At 35.9% G+C, this 18,419-nt stretch overlaps 1 protein-coding gene across 1 annotated transcript in view; it reads left to right on the top strand.

Annotated features, from left to right (window-relative positions):
• LOC150082844 (neural-cadherin-like) overlaps positions 1–18,419 on the top strand; it is a 500,869-nt gene that overhangs the window by 5,371 nt on the left and 477,079 nt on the right. Inside the window, exon 2 of the mRNA XM_090377625.1 lies at positions 11,331–12,631. Coding sequence (XP_090233751.1) covers positions 11,383–12,631 — 1,249 coding nt within the window. The 5' untranslated portion in view covers positions 11,331–11,382. The remainder of the gene's footprint in view (positions 1–11,330; positions 12,632–18,419) is intronic.

The following is an 18,419-nucleotide window of genomic DNA, read 5'->3' as shown; positions in this document are numbered from 1 at the left end:
TGGTAGATTAAAGGAGCTAACTAAGCATAAAAATATTTATAAAATAACAGATAAAAAATAATTCTTCTGAAGCATGCCATTTTACATAAAATATGTAATTCTAAAATGAACACATTATGTAGCCATTTTGCAGTAAACTTGAGTTGAATGATGAGGCAAAAATGCCAGTATCTTGCTTGTATTAAATTCATATAATTCTAGCTTCGCAAAGCTGTTGATATTAGGCTGTTTGCTCATAATTAAACTCTGTGTAAATTAAAAGCATTAGTTTTTTACATGATTAACTGTGTTTACATTATAAATGATATATTGTCAGAGCTCTTTATAGGGATCTCTCCCCCAGGAATGAAAAAAAAAACCTATCATATATATAGCTAGTTCATAAAATCAGCAAAAGAACCTTTAATGCAATTCTACTGATACAATATAGTTTAATCTAATTCAGCATATCTGGCTATGAACACAAACAGGTGAGCAGTGCAACTTCTCGGTATGCGACTGGGTAGGTTTACGGGTGCCACTGAATTGTAGAACATTAATCCATTTAGCTCTTGGGTAAACTAAAATTGACCACTAAATTGCCAATCAACCCCACCTGCAATTCAGTGGGTGTCTAGTAATATTCAGGTGAAAACTTATCAAGAGATAAATAATTATGGAGTAAAAAGGGGGAGTGAGTGGTTTACTAATGCCCATCGCAGGACATTTCGATAAAATGTTCGTCGGAATGTGCACCGAAATAATTGAAAGTGGAAGGGAAAAATATTTTTGCAGATGAACGATTTTAAATTTATTAAGATTATTACTATATTTAATACCACTCATATACCATGTGAAATTAATAATATAGTTTATTAAACATTCGCATAAACCACTGTACATTAATGTGACCTTTTAGGCATCTTGCCGATACCCATCATCAGACCATTCGACAAGATGCCTTGAAACATCACCTTTAGGCTTAATAAAGTATATTATTAATTTCACATGGTATATGAGTGGTATTAAATATAGTAATAATCTTAATAAATTTAAATTTGGGCTATTATCATAGACTGTGAGAAGCTTTAGCTACATTTCACTGCTAGTTCCAGATAAGCGGTCACCTGCATTCTACGTGGGAACACCCTTAAGCATAAGGCTGTCAGTGGCGCTGGTTCTATACAAGGCTATCTTTACTTTTTCAATTAACTGAACTATTTAAGGAAGAAGTAAATATAAAATTATCAAAATTTCTAAAACCATTTTAGAAGAAAATGTAATTTTCAAATTAATCTTCAAGTTCGTTGACCTTCAGGTGGAAAGTCAGTTTCCAATAAAAATCACTTAAAAATATTAGTAAAAAACAACAGTGAGTTTTTCAAACAGTGATTTTGGGGGCCCTCGGCAGATGTCTCTTTTGCCTATTGGATAACACGCTCCTGCTCATTATCCACAAGGGTATTGATGTTTCTAAACCTACATTTTATTGGGCTTGGCTTAGCTGGACCACTGTGCTTTACTGCTGTGTTATGAGACAGGTGACACTCATCAATGGGTGTCAAGCAGACATGGCTATCCCACATGTGACAATTGGCTGGTTGTTTTGTCACTGTTGGGCCAGCTACGGTAGTCTCATGATACACAAAATGGGAGCACTTAACTGTGGCAGCTGTTGTCAAGATACTGGCACCTGCTCATCTTGCCCCCCCCCCACAATCATCATTATTATTATTATTAGCCATACGGTGCAAGGAAGCCTGAGGCTTATGCTGCACCAGCCAAAAAAAAAAATTCCAAAGTTACCCTAAGAGAGAGAGAGAGAGAGAGAGAGAGAGAGAGAGAGGTAGAAAGGAATCACCAAGAAAGAGAAGAATGATGATGATGTTTGTTAAAGGGAGATCATGCTTCACATATCTGGTTAGCCACTTTTTTTTTATGAAATTATCACAAAATAACTGTATACAAAGAGTAATTTGGAAATCATCTGCTTATTTATGAAAAGAAATAACTGCATTCAAGGGTAAAGGTAAAGGAATTTATTTTTGTGTACAAAAATAAAATCCCTTCCCTTTACCCTTGAATGCAACAGTCATATATGCTAAAGGGATGGTTAAGTGGCAGGAGAAAAAATGGAGTTTATAAATAACCACTGCCCTCATGAACTAATGCAATGAGTGGAGTTCCACAGAGTCAGTGTTGGGCTCATTACTGTTTTTAATGTTTATTATTGATACTGATGTCAATATTTCAAGTTTGTTGAAAATACAATGGTGGGCACAATGGTTAATAATAATAATCAGGGTATGCTATTGAAATAGGATCTAGATTAAGAAGATCGGCTGTAAAATGGTAATTGAGATATAACAGTGATAAATGTACATTTGAGTAGCAATAATTGCAGAATAACATACATTTCAGTGGTACCAAACTCAAAGCAGTGTATGAAAAAGATTAAAGGTAATAACTGTATAGTCTGACATGAAATTCTTTCTGAAGTGCAAACAGGCTGCTGGAACACCTCATCGGGTTATGTTGATGATATATATAGTAACATCAGCCACAAGGATAAAGAAGTGCTCGCATCCTATTGTGTATATATATATAACAGTAGTTAGCAATAGGCCACATCAGGAATCATGCATACATGTATTGGAAACTTCATGTTAAGAAGGACATAGATATATCTGAATGAGCACAGAAAGATGAACGATATTGGATATGTGCACGAAACGATATTCTTTCCAAGAAAGATTTGGGTTCTGTAAATTGCAATCTCTGGAAACTAGGCATCTGCATGGTGCGTTGAACCTTACTGAAGTGTCTAGGTCTTTAAAAAGTAAGTAAACTATGATGCTCATACCATCTTTACTCTTTCTGAGATGAAATACAAAAGGGGAGGGGCATAAATTTAAACTGGAAAATGATGGTCGTAGAATAGAGGTGCAGGAATTTGCATTTTTTTTGTATAAACTTGCTCCTAATGTTGTGGAAGTGGGTAGTCTGAATATGTTTAAGGAAGGTTTGAAAAAATTATTTGAAGGTACTGTATATACATTGTTTCCTTGCATAATGTTGCCAATACTGATACTAACTTATACACTTAGTGGAGTTAAATTAAAATCAGTAGAGAGTAAAGAGATTTGGAGATTATGATATGGGCAGACACATAGTTCTCCATGCAGTGTACACAGACAGCAAGGAGTGTCCCTGATGTGCTATCAATGCTTCATTGTACATTTGCTTATATAATTGACTTATATAATTCCACTATATAAGGCAAGCAATGGAGACTGCATGTACAAAAACATCAAAAGACCAGCAATCCACTTGGTAGCATCTGCAAAATTGTACAAATACAAAGAAAGTCTCTGAATCAGTTTGGGTACTTGAGAATAAACCTGATTGAAGTCTATGCTTTGAGAGGAAAAAGTAAAATGAGGCAGGTGAAATTTTTACTGCTATAAATGATTCTTGAATTAGGGTTGGTGAATTAAAATTATGGGAAAAGAGATTTATTTAGACTTGATTGTAGGAGGGGTTCTTTTAGTAGTGAGCCGTTAATTATTGGAATAAACTCGAGTAAGTTTAGGGCAAGGGCCTCATGCTACGAGTGTTACAACAAATTATTTACAAACTAGGCAAGCCAAGTAAGCGACATAGGGGCACCTGCTTGTTTTTATCTCTCTGCTATAGATTTGGCATGCCTATGCCATGTCATTTCTGTTCACTTGTGGTAGTATGCAGGTTACATGAGCATCAGCCATAAAACATGGTTTTGTGTTTCTTCAACAAGTGATCTGTGCCTTTTTTACATGTTTCTTGTGACCTTTTTATCATTTTGTTAGTAGAGAAATGGATTCTTAACCAGACTTACTGAATCAGAATACAATGCATCCAGATGATCCTAAACAGGATAATCCCAACTGCAGTCAAGCTAATGCAGAATCGAGCTAAAAAGTCTGTAATGTCTGTGACCACTACATTAATTTTATGTAACTTTATCTACTTCATTTCACCAATGAAATTACTAAAAATATAATCATAATGCTCTGAATCACTATTTTAGTATTTACAGAATTTTTGGTTCATATTCTGATTTTATATTAAAATAAAAATTGCATTAAAGATTAAGTTTACTTTCCTGTTTCCTTTCTTTTTTTAACCTTGAAAATGCCCCAAAGGAATGGCCTATTTAGTAAGTTTTCTAATCCAAAAAAGGATTCTGTTCAGCAAGCAGGAATTAGACAGATATCATTATTTTTTAAGGTTTTAAAATGCATAAATATAAAAGTTAAAAGTTCAGATAGTCTGTAAGATGAGTCATTTAGTAATAGCAAATCATATTATAAATACTTCCTAGGTAAAATTTTTAAAAACTATAAATGTCCGTTATTCTGGTTGGGAATAAGGTAAACATGATATGCTTGCTGATGCCAACCAAACAGGAAATAAAATTTAAAAAGTCAACAAAGATACATAAAATATGCATATATATATAAGTACACAGCATTATTTCATGCTTGAAGTAATAAAGATCTCTATGCCGACCCAGTTTTCCTATTCCCCCTACTTATCTTGTGATTTAATTCTCTGATATATTCTTCATAGATTTTTGATGGTATCCAAACCTTTTGGTTTGCTCCAGTGGTGTCCAACCTTTTCCCATATGGGGACCATATTCAAAGTTAGATTTGTTTCATGGGCCGCACAGAGTGATTCGAGAAAAATTAGTGTGTTACATTTTCCATATCTTGTTACATGTAAAAGAAAGTCTATTTTCATGTTACCGTTTTTTATTTTCAGGCTACATAATATGTATATATTATATAAAAAAATGCAAATTTTCAATACTTTTATGTGTAACGACTCTATATCAGTGATTTATAGAAGTATAAAAATATGCCTTACTTTTTTTTTTTTTAAATATGTTACTTTTGCTTTTAAATGGTCACTTGAGAAATTTTACAACCTGAAAAGGATCACTGCTTTTCAATATTAAGGCGAATCAATAAATATAATGATACCCTAAAATTTAAAATATTCAAAATATTTTATTAAGTACAATGTACACTTACTGAATACATTTACTGAACAAAACTTAAACATTTAATGAGATGATTAAGGCAAAAATTTGGTTGAAAATTTTTGACCCCAATTCTTAATACAGAATGAAGATGCTCGTCTGTTATTCTGTTTCTTTTTAAATATTTATTTGATTTTATGCATGAAAAAACTTGCTCACAAACATACATTGAACTGAACAAAGTAACCATTTTCGTGGCATTTTATTTTATTAGGGGAAAATCTTCAGATGGAAGAGCCTTGTAGAATTAAAGTACTGTAGTTTATTTTCGCAGTCAATATACAGGTACCCCTCGTATAACAGGGTAGTCAGGTTCCCATAAAATCTCGTGATCACAAGAATGTAATCACAAAAAGGGTGATTACATTCCAAACACTAACAAAAATGCAACAATGTTAACAAAACTAATGAAAATACACCATTCTAGATTTCATGTATTTTCTGCTCTCTTTAAAAAATCATTAATCTGGGTTGTTTTTGCTTTTGCTTGATAGAACTTTGTAAATTTCATTGTATGGAACTAAGTATTTTTGAAGCTCCCTTTTGAATTTTGCTCCTTTCAGTCAAAGAATCTGCATTCAAAAAATAATATTCTAGTTGCTTGGCTAACTTTCTGCCTTCCCCTATGCTTTTTAGTGTAAAATTTGGGACTTCAGAATTTTCATCTGCAATGTCATCCTCTGAATTTATTTGATTTGCCTCCGATACCATTTTAACCAAATTTGCTTCGCCAGCCTCTTTTTCTACCAGTAATTCTTGAATGTCTTCAGTAATCATACTTTTTTTTTAGGCTAAGGCCATGTTGCTCTGTGTATATTGTATATAAATTGTGTGTGTTCCAGGGTCAATTTTCTATTTTGCTGGACGAAAAACCTGAGTTTTCGGGAAAAGAAACCATGCCAACCTCGCCTGAGACCGAGTAACTCAGCCACATTGTGAAAAAGACCCGTAAAAATTCCTCCGTCATTGATGGGATTCGAACTTAGGTCGTTTCCACCCGGTGTGGGAAGGATGGTGATTCTACCATCTGTGCTATCCACAAGGGCTTCAGTAGTCATAGCATCAAAATCTTCCCCTCCTACTGACTTAGCAATTTCTACTATTGCACTGATTGACCAGCATTACCATCATTGATGTGAACTGCCATACATTTTCCAAAGATGTCACCCACCAAAGATAACTACCAAGTGAAGAACAACTTGCCCAGGAACCACCACTGGAATGTTCCAAAACCTCTGAATAGAAACGACCCACAAATTAAGACAACCTACGAAAGACAAAAGGTTCGTATACAGGCCACACCTAGAGTACTGTATACAGGCCTGGAGGCCTCATTTCAAGAAGGATGTAGAGCTGCTGGAACGAGTACAGAGAAGGGCAACAAGATTAGTGAATGGAACAAAGGGGTGCTCTTACGAAGAAAGGCTTAAGTTTTGCGAATTACAGTGTCTGGAGACTAGGCACCAGCGAGGTGATCTGATAGAGGTGTACAAAGCCTTGAATGGTTTGAGCATGTTCAATGCTGATGGGATTCTTCCTCTTGCTCAGAATAATCACCTGAGAGGGCATAAATTCAAATTGAGGAAAGACAGATGTAGGATAGATGTGCGGAAATTTGCCTTTAGCCAGCGGGTGGTTGGTAGGTGGAACAGACTTCCATCCCTTGTCGTGGAAGTTGATAGCCTAAATAAGTTTAAGGCTCAGCTGGACAGGTATTTCGAACGAACAAGAGGGGTGAAGTGGTTATTTTTTATTTATTTATTTTACTTTATTTATTTATTATTTTTTTTTGGCTGATGCTGCATAAGCTTGCTTTCTTGCATCAAATGCCTCTACTAATGCTAATGCTACTACTAGACTTGACTCTCATGGATGTGACCAATAAGACAATCTCCTAGATGAAGACTGACAATGCCACTGTGATGCCACTAGATACCAACTGCTTTTCTTGGCCACTTGACATTCTGAACCGGGTGCCCTAACTTGGTTCACTTTAAACCACCCTTTCCTGGTAGGGGGAGGGAGTGGACAGGTTGTCTCCTCCCCCTTCCTGCCACCACCTTTTTCTCCTGGTGGGGTCAGTTCCCACTGACCTTTCTGGGGTTGCTTTCCCTATCATCCCCATACTTCTATCTGTTCCGCCTTCTTCAGTCTTCACCCCTACTCTAACTGAATGTGCACTTTTTTTTTTTTTTTAGGCCCTTGCCACTGAAATCTTAGGAAATTAGGTGGCATGGCCTGCCAGAGTACTTCTAATGCGATCCCTCTATGCCTGACCTGTCTCCTCGGGGCTAAGTGGCATTTAGCCCCAAAAGGGTCCCACTAGGGGCCCAGCGGCTAAAAGGTCAGAGGAACAACACAACATAAACATATACCTTACATTTTTTAAAATCTCTGGCCTTCAGTGTTCTGTGTTTCACAAACAGTACACAACACGGAGATGGGGAAAACCCCCTGGGGCCATTAGACAGTGAACACTTTATTGCACTGATTCAGTTTTCTGTCGTTTCGATCATATTTCCTGAATGAACTGAATCTGGCCATACATTTTTCCAACGCGAATTTAATGTTGATGGTTTTACTTCTTTGAGCGATACAGAACACAATTGAAAAATGTTTCCATGCCTTCATCACTTAAATTTTTCATCAGTCAATTCGGAATAAATTTTTTTTCCAGAATCTATTGTAACGATTTTCTGATGTAATGAGTTTCAAAGGTAGATATAATGCCTTGATCTAATGGATAAATTAAAGAAGTTGCACTAGGTGGTAGGACCATTACTTCAACGTTTGGATGGCCTGGCACGTTGTCCAATAGTAATAAAACTTTGAAATCTAGATTTTTCCTCAAGTTTACAAGCACAAGTTCAATAGTGCAGAATTTAACACGGTGATTTCCCAATATATATATATATATATATTTTTTTTTTGCTTAACGATTAGCGAGCCAAAGTGGGGATTCACAGAAAAGAATGGAATGTTTAAAAATTACATCCAACATAATAGCAGAGTTCTCCCCTCACAAAAGCTTAAAAATGCCGTGTTATGCAAAGTTTGCCCCAGTTCCCTAACCGTGTTATATAAGTACTGTGCACTTTATCAACAATCATGTTAGAGCGAAACTGTGTTATATGGGGGTTGCCTGTACTTATTTTGGAACCATGTTTTGGCTTGAAGATCAATAATTTCAAGTTGCAAGCTGGGATTGTATTTTTCATGGAAACAAATGGGTTCTCAAACAAGCTGATGACTTTTTCATGGGATTTTATATCAGCAAATCGACTTTCAGACTCGTCAAAAAAGTAATTGTAATAATGAAAGGCAACGATTCTTTGGAAATGTTTCTCCTTTAGCTCGATACAACATTCAAAGTGAACTAAATTGTCTTGCTCAATTTGGGATTAATATAATAACTTATTCTGAAATGATTTTATGTCACCAAACAAATCAGATTAATTTTCCTTTCCCTTGTAGTTTTAAATTAAGAGCATTTAAATTACTAAAAATGTCTGTATGAATTTCAAGGTCAAGCATCTACTCCATATTTGATAGTTGTTTTATTGGTTTTCATTTTTCTGTTATATCAATTTCATGACGTAGTTTAAAGAACCAATGTAATACTTTGCCACGACTAAGGCATCTCATTGCACTATGTAAAATTACATCTTCGTATTCGGCTTTAATTTCTGAAAGAAACCGTAAAACGTTCGGTGATTAAGGCCATGTGATCATGTAAAATTTACAGTTGAAATAGCTACATTCATAATGTGTTGGAGGTTGCAGGGAATTCCAATCGGAGTTTCAGCTCCAATATCTATCATTTTCATGGTTATTCTACCCATAAGCCCAATGTTTTTAACAGTCATATTTTTTGCACTTCCAGTTGTGACTCCTACTAGGTTTTTAATATTTAATCCTAACTTTTCAATAGATTGGCAAAAATTTTCAAAAAGATTTTCACCTACAGTTGTTTCATCATACTCTGTAGGTAAGCTAAGTCTTCAAAATTAATGATAATTTTGGCACAAAATTATCATTAATTCCAGCTATGAAGATAAGGAGTTTGGCTGTGTCATTTGCATCAGTACTGTCATCCAGTGCCAAACCAAAATATTTAATTTGTTTTATGTTTTCCAAAAGTTTGAACAAATTCTTTCCAATATCTTCTACTCTTCACATAATTGTTTGTTGAGACAAATGTCTTGTGTCATTGTTCGTTTCTCCGTACACATTTTTCTTCAATTTTTAACAAACAATGCTTAACAAATTCACCATCACTGAATGATTTACTTTCAAAAGCGATCAAATGTGCAACTTGATAACTGGCACTTACAGCAGATAAATTTCTTGACCAATACGTTTTCAGTGTGTTTTGTTGTTTTCGTAATTTGTTTTGTAACTCTGAACACTTTGCTCTTTGCAACACTCCTTTATGTTGATCATAAGATTTATGCCTGGAATCATAGTGTCGTTTTAAAGTATATTCTTTGAAAACTCACATAGTCTCCTTATGTACCAAACACACTGCTTTTTCGTGGTAATCAATAAAGAAATAGTCTTCAGTCCACCTTTGATCAAGAAGACGACACTTAAAATCGATTTTCCTCTTTTGGAACATTTTTGAGGATTTTTTTAATTCAATACAATGAACAAGTTATATCAAAATAGTAGAATTTCACGATATGAAAAGATTAATACATACATAACTGTATTTACCGTACATATGACAGACTAAACCACATGCACAGGTTTGATACAGTAGAGCTTTACCAAACCAAAAACCAAACTATTAGTTTTAGGCCACCCGAATAATTAAATTCATCTGCCGTCATTGTGTATTCTGTCAGTAAATTGCGTATGTTCTCTGGTCGATTTGCCTATTTTGATGGACGAAAAACCCGAGTCACGGGGGGGAAAAAACCTTGCTATCTACGCTCGAGTCCGACTAATTCAGAGTGAAAGTCGAGCTCGACACTTGCATGGCTGTACACTCAGTGGGGTGTCTCTCTAAAAGACTGTTTTAGTTCACTTTATGCATGGGCTGTATAAAAATTAATCACGGGCTGTGGTTGGACTCCACTAGTTTGCTCGATACAGAGTTGGATTTGTCTTCAAACCTTTAAGGCTTTGCCAGTGACTAAGAGAGGAAACATCTGTGTGCCAGACATGTTTGCCTCTAGGAGAATGGTAGTAAGTTTTGCCTTTACATCTTTTAAATGTAATAAGTGTTTTACCTGGTAAAAATTAAAAAAAGTCCAGTTTTATCAATGCTGAAGATGTCTTGGTTGTATGTCATCATAACATCCTTTAAACAAATCTTCCATTCATTTGTAGCTTTAGTGTTGATTGCTGCACTTTCATCACACTTGCTACCATTCTCCTAGAGGCAAACATGTCTGGCACACCGCTCGTGATGAATCAAATTTCTGGAACCATTTGTTGGAAAATTTAATCTTCAGTATTCATCCAGTGCACGAACAAATCGGCTTTTAAAACATTTACATCTAGAACATTTAGCCTTTTCAAGAGTACCTCATCAAGATCCAAATACTTTGCCTTTTGTGTTCTGATCCTACCTTAGAAAGCTTAGAGAAATCTGGTGAGCAGATTTCTCTAAGCTTTCAGTCTTTCAGAATGGTGAACAGTGGCCAAACTATTTAGTGATAATAGTCTTAGAACACATGCTGTATGGTAAGTGACTGAAGGAAGCTGATTTTCATCAAAAATTCCCATCTAAAATGAATGAAAATGTGAATTTAAAAATTTTCAGATTTTTAATGCCATATTCTTACCATAAAGCTTTTGTTATTTTAGAGTGCAAAATCATTGTTAAAGGTTATTGGTGCTCATTTTATTCTGACTGGTGACTTGTTTTTCTCTTGATGCTCATATCTGATCTCAGTGATTCGATTGATGATAAACCAACTGTTAATTGTTAGCTTCTAAGATTTTCAAATATCTTTGAATGTGCCTGAAGCATATTTTTATAAATGTATAACGTAGAGCTTTTGTTTATATTTTAATTGATTTCCACCTGAAATCAGATGTGAAGTGTCTTAGTGACTGATGCTTTATATTTAGCACTTTTCCCCCTTCTTTATTGTATTGACAAATAAATTCTTCATTAAAATTCACTGCTGAATATTACTACTTTCATTAGATTCTGTATTTAGATGAACCTTAGTATGTTAAATTCAACATATCTAAAGTTCATTAAATTTATTTTATTAGTTATCTTTAATTAGCTTTGTTTATTTTTTTACAGGTATCATCAAGAATTGACAGGACTGGCCCTTCATATTCCTTCATCAATGTAAATGATATATTTTTTTAGCATATACATCAGTAAAATGCTGTGTTATCAGTTACCAAGGTTTACATTTATATTGAGCTTATTAAAGATACTTCATGTGGCAGCTGTATCAGAAAGACTGGTTATTCCTCATGATGCACAACCTGGCTATATCATCAAAACTTTTTTTCCTGGACAAACTATTAATTCTTCTGTGGATGAGTACACAAGGTGTTTTGCTCTTTTGAACAATGGCATGCTAATAACTACACAGAATGTAACACATCTAGAAAATAGAAAATTATTTTTGATTTTAAATAGTAATTACAAAAATGCAAGTGATGTAGTAGAATTATTTGTTAAAAACAGAGAAAAAATGCTGAAATTTAAGCAAAAAAAATATTATGGAAAGATATTTGAAAATCAGCCTTCAGGAACGACTGTTCAAGGTCTTGAATTTGTTGCTACAGATGATCCTCTTCAAAATGTAACTTACCACTTTTTATATGGAAATGAAAAAGGTTTGTTTGCATTTTCATCATCCACAGAAGAAACAGTTCATTTGTTAGCTACTTCTACCCTTGACCATGAATCACAATCTTTGTATAAATTGACAATTCAGGCCAAAACTTTGGACGGAGATAGTACTTTTACAGATGTAGAAATAATAGTAATCGATGTGAATGATAATCCACCAGTTCCTGAAAAGGAAAACTATCTTTTTAATATCCCTGAAAATACTAATATATATTCAGTTATTGGAGTAGTTCAAGCTTTTGATAATGATGGTGATCATCCTGTGTACCATCTCAAATTTAATAATCCACATTTCAGCATTGTTCCAAAGAGTGGAAAGATCATTCTTACAGGACAACCACAACTTCAGACGTACCATTTGTTTTTACAAGCTCATGACAATAGAAAGCCACGTTTATATAGTTCAGTTTTTCATGCATATGTAAGTATCTATCCTGCCAAGTGTATAAGTTGCATTGACCTTAAAACTAAAGAGAATATCTTGTCAAGGAAGAGGCGTGCATATCGTCCAACTAAGACATACAGATTCAATGAATCCGAAGCCCTTCCTGGTAAAGTTATGTTTTTTCTAGATAAAAGTGGCAGAGAGGAAACTTTCAGATTAGAAAATGAAAGTCGTTGGATTAGTATTGACCCTAATGGTGGTGTAAAAGTAAAAGAACCTTGGGATTATGAACAGCTTGAGAAAGAAAAAACAATTGATTTTTGGGTAGCAGTTGTATCTTCACAACCACCAGGTAAATTAATACTTATTTATCATTTGTTATTAAATTTAATTAGCATTGCAGTAAAGAAGCGTGAGCAGGTTGACATTTTTCTGTTTTGTAGGTCATTCATATATTTATTTATTTATTATTCTTTTAGGCTGTACACCAAAAATAGGACCACCTACCTAATATTAAAAAAAAAAAAAAAAAATATTTATACTCTGGCACAACCACCAGGTCAGTGGAGTTTACAATAAATCATCAATACAAATGTTAATTATATTTAGCAGTATAACAAAAGAAACCTGGCCCATAAAGGGATCGAATCCATGACTTTTGCTTTATTAGCATGACACTAACCAACTGAGCTAATTTGCCACCATAAGTCAAGCATCCATGAGGACTTCTATTAGATTTTGAACAGTTGAATACAGCTGGAGATATAGATTATTATGCTTTCTGAATAACATTCTGTAATTGTCCCACATTGGTGGGTGATAGAGCTGCATATCTGACTGAAATTCTGTCTTACAGATTTTGATGTGATTCAAGTAATGGGAATTGAGGACAGCTGGGTATCTTCAGTGTGTTCACCAAACCATTCCTGCACACATTCTCTGCTTTACATTATTTTGCTGAAAAACTTCATTAGCAGGGAACAGCATACTTTTATATAGTTACATCAGTTTTATATAGTTTACAAAGATTGATAGCTATCTGGTCAGAAATGTTGGTGCAATAGGTATCTGCTATTAAATGTGTTTGTACACATATTAGAGGACCTAGGATATCCCAGCAAAGCATTCACCAGACTAGAACACACCACTGCCACCTGCCTGTACACTGTACCATGCATGTGGTTGCCACATGTACCCTTTTGTTTTAACATGGTACAAAAGGAAATTCTGTTCTTCCAACCACCACTTGTGCCTTCTAATTATCTGTTGTCCAACAGTGGCACATGGTACTACAGTATTAAGGAACAGATACCTATGATGTGCAGTCAGGAAGGGATGGTTGGCTGTCTGATATCCCCATCTGACAGAGAGGCTGTCAAATAACCCTACTGCAAAGTCCTTTGGGCTACCTTATTTGCCCTTCAGTTAGTTGCACCACTGTGACCATCCTATTGGACTGCATAAGCTGTTGCAATAACTCCCGCTCCATTCATCTATCATCATTTTCATACCATATCACAGTTTTCGAGCATACTGTTTTTTTTTGTCCCTCATCTACTACAGATTATACTCGCACAGCGGCATGCCAGTAACAGCTCATTAGACATGCCCACTTGACACACCTTCCTTCTTATCCTAACAACCAACTTTGTTGAAAGATGCCAATATTATGGCTTTTACCATGCTTTTGATATGCAGTGCTGTTTACCAAGTAGATATATACCCTTATCTGTGTCATTATTACTTCTTTTGAAGCCAAACAAAAACATTGTTATTTCAAAATAAGTAATATAATTTAGTTTCCATTAAATAAAAGTAAAATAAAGATTACAAAAAATGAAAACAGTAAAATGGCACATCAGTATCTAATTTCATATAAAATAAAATATATAACAGTAATTAGAATATTTAAAATAATATTCAGCTTATTGCAGAGGAGAGAAAGGAGCTGTTTTATTTCTTTATTAAAAATACTTAGGACATACTATCCCCTCCCCAATGTGCTTCTGTGCATTAATGTTTTATAAGTGTATTTAATTATGATATACACTAACGAGCCAAAATCGTTATGATCAGCGAGTCATTATGCAAATCGAAGCAACTGCAGGTGAACTACGGCGTGGGTCGGGACACAGTATAAAAACCCAATGACTGTTAATCAGTGTTTCTCTTGTTCTTCAGATGGGAAAGGCAGCAGACTTAAGCGAGTTTGACAAAGGCCAAATTGTAATGGCCAGACGACTGGGTCAGAGCCTATCTGGCACGGCTGGTGGGGTGCTCACGGTCAGCCGTGGTTAATACCTACCGAAAGTGGTCCGAGGAGGTGGAACCCATGAACCACGGGCGAAGTGTTGGACGACCACTGCTCATTTGATGCTCGAGGTGAGCGAAGGCTCTCACAGATGGCGTGTGGCAACAGAAGGGAGACTGTGGTGCAACTCACTGGTAATTGGAATGCTGGTGATGGGAGTAATGTGTCAACACACAGTACATCAAACCCTGCTGAAAATGGGGCTGCATAGCCGTAGGCCGTTCCGAGTGCCCATGCTAACCACGGTTCACCGGCGACAGCGCCTACAATGGGCACGCGAGCATCGAAACTGGACCTTGAGTAATTGGAAGAAGGTCGTCTGGTCTGATGAATCATGCTTCCTGTTGCACCATGTTGGTGGCTGGGTACGTGCATGTCATTTACCTGGGGAAGTGATGGCACCTGGATGCACCGTGGGACGAAAACAAGCCGGTGGCGGCAGTGTCGTGCTTTGGGAGACGTGCTTCGGGTACTCTGACATCTACTACCTACCTGAACATCATTGCCGACCAGGTACACCCATTCATGGCAATGGTCTTTTCCTCTGGTGGTGCCGTCTTTCAGCAGGATAAATATGCCCTGCCACACCGCCTGGATTGTTTGAGACTGGTTTGCAGAATATAAGGAAGACTTCCAGGTATTGCTCTGGCCTCCAAATTTCCCAGATATCAATCTCATTGAGTATCTGTGGTTTGTGTTGAAACAGCAACTCCAATCTGCGGCATCTCAACCACTTATCTTACAGGAGTTAAAGGATCTGCTGGTTACGTGTTGGTACCAGATACCACAAGACACATTTAGAAATCTTGTAGCATCCATGTCTTGCCAGGTATGAGCTGTTTTGGCTGCACGTGGAGGACCAACATCATATTAGGTAGGTGTTCAAAATAAAATAATTTCAAGGTATTCAAAATAATATATGTATAATATATGTTGTGTACCCGTTGAATTTTATTGTATACAAAGAATGACAGTTTATGCTATGAATAAGCTAAAAAACTTCTACATAATTCATCTGGTTAACAATTGGTGATCTTTCCGGTTTCTGGTACAATCAAGAAAGCATGAAAGCTGCAATAATGTGCACAAGGAAGAAAACTTTAATTTTTATTGGACATAAGCACTTGTTGAATTACAGTATAGTAGTTTATCTGTGAGGCATATTAAGGGTTAATTTCTTCAAAATGATATTGGAGTATTAGTAGTGGCAAATTTTGCAAGGAAGCAAGCTTATACTGCACCAGCAAAAAAAAAAAAAAAAAAAAAGTCCAGTACCCACAATTTTCCCCATTCCTTCCCCTTTAATTAATCCAGTCATTTAAATTTATTCAAGCAAATCACTTCCATAACACCAGGCAGAAGTTTATTCTGTTAATTAGTTTCCCTCTACCTGGAAGTAAATTTCCACACATCCATGTTCAGCCATATGTTTGCCTGGAATAGAAGTGAAACTAATAGGTCTATAGTTACCATTTGACCCTTTGAACCACACTTGTGAATGGGGAATACATTTGCACATCTCCAATCTATAGGCACTTTTCCTGAATTAGCAGTGTTTTCATTATTATGGTCAAAGGTTTGGCTACCTATTTTGTAGCTTTTCTTAATATAATTGGAGAGTTTCCATCAGCCCCAGGTTCTTTGTTCACTTCTAGCTGCAACAATTTCCCTGGAACTTTACTTTCTGTTGTTACAAAACTATATAATTCCAAGTAAGTATTTGATAGACTTTTGCTAATCTGATTTCTAAAAACTTCATGTATCAATGTAGGTAACAGAGTATTTATTCAGTTTGTCATTAATCTGTAAAAGATCATCATTATTCATACTATTCATATACTGTATAGTGAACCAAGATGATTCATCCCTTTTCTTTCTGGAATTAACATACACAAAGAATTCCTTGCTTCATTTCTTTATACTCTTAGTTAAGGATTTTCTCTAATTTGCCTTAGCCTGTTTAACCTCTTTAGAAACTTGGTTACACCTAGTTTATACTTGTTTAGCATTAGTATAGGCATATGATGCAAGAAAGCAAGCTTATGTAGCATCAGCTTTAAAAAAAAAAAAAAAAAACCACTCGATTTCATCCCTCCATTCGTTCCAAATGCTATCGACTTCCACAACAAAAGATGGAAGTCTCCTCCACCAATCATCTACCTGCTGACTAAAGGCAAATTTCCAAACATCTATTCTACAACTGTCTTTCCTCGGTTTCTTAATCTGAGCAAGAGGAAGAATCCCATCAGCATTTAGCTTGCCCAACCCATTCAAATCCTTATACACCTCAGTCAGATCACCTTGCAGGTGCCTACTCTCCAGGTGCTGCAATTTGCAGAATTAAGCCTTTCTTGGTAAGAGCACCCCTTTGTTCCCCTCACCAATCTTGTTGCCCTTCTTTGTATTCGTTCTAGCAACTCTACATCCTTCCACAACTTTTTCACTTTCCACTTCCCTGAGTGTAGTACCACACAGTTGGTACGTTTCTCTTTGGTTTTTGCTACCCATATGCAGTACTTTGCTTTGGTCAATGTTAAACTTCAGTTGCCACTTCTCAGCCCATTTGCCCAATTTATCTAGATCTAGTTGGAGTAGCATACAGTCTTTACTGTCGTTAACAACCCTGCCAACCTTTGTATCACTGCAAATTTGGACATTAAACCTGATATACCTTCATCAATATCATTGATAAATGTACAAAACAACAATGGGCTCAACACCGAACCCTGGGGAACTCCACCAATATCTGATTCATCCATTTCGTGGACAAATAACATTTGTCCACGAAGAGCAGTGTCCATTGCTACTCTGTTGTCTTCCACTCAACCATCTCTTATCCATTGTAGCAACCTACCCTTAATGCTATACCTCTCCAATTTGTACAGCAGTCTTCCATGTGCAATAGTATCAAAAGTTTTCCTGAAATCTAAGTATATGATATCAAAATCCCTGGAACACAAGTTAAACTAACAGGTCTATAATTACTTGTCACCTTTTGATCCCCCTTTGTGAATTGGTGAAAAATTTTACAAAGTTGGTTCATGGGAAGTCCAAGGAAGCTCTAATAATTATAACTAAGGGTTTGCTTACTTCCTTTGCTGCCTCCTTTAATATAACTGGATAGATCCTGTCCACTCCAAGTGCCTTTTTTATGTTTAGCTTCAATAATTCCTCCTCCACTTTGCTCTCAGTTATTACAAAATCACTTAGCTCCCTGTTAGAGTTTGATAAACCTCTGGCACTCCCCTCATTGAATAACTCCTCATGTATGAATGTAGATGCAAAATACTCATTGTTTATCAGCTACCTGAGCATGATCATCAATAGTTAACCCATGTATGTTAAGTGGTCCAATCTGATTCATCCATTTCCTTCTATTGTTTACAAAAGTAAAGAACTCTTTGCTGTTTTTCTTTGCATCCTTTGCCAAAGATTTCTCGTAATCTACCTTCGCCTACCTAATCTCCTTTGTGACTTGATTACAGACTAGTTTATATCTGTCATAGGCTTCTGTGTCACCTGATACTTTATGTGCATCCCATATACTTTTCTTCTCTGCCATGAGCCTCATTAGTTCAGCTGACATCCATTTAGGCCTAAACCTTGAACAGTATTTCTTAGTTGGAATGAAAAGCCTAGTAGCCTCCAAAATTAAGTCCCTGAAGGCTTTCCATTTAGAATTCAACATTGGTAACATCATCAGTTGATCCCACTGTACAGAATTTAAAAACTGTCTGAGACCCCTGTAATCACCTTTACAAAAGCAAAAGCCCTTCCCTTTAGCCTTGATGATAGTTACATCTTTAAGTAATTCCCACATCACTGCATT

Source organism: Mastigoproctus giganteus, chromosome 7 (assembly GCF_048544385.1).
Source record: "Mastigoproctus giganteus isolate SK-2022 chromosome 7, ASM4854438v1, whole genome shotgun sequence".
NCBI lineage: Eukaryota > Metazoa > Arthropoda > Arachnida > Uropygi > Thelyphonidae > Mastigoproctus > Mastigoproctus giganteus.
This window is presented reverse-complemented; position numbering and strand designations above follow the sequence as displayed.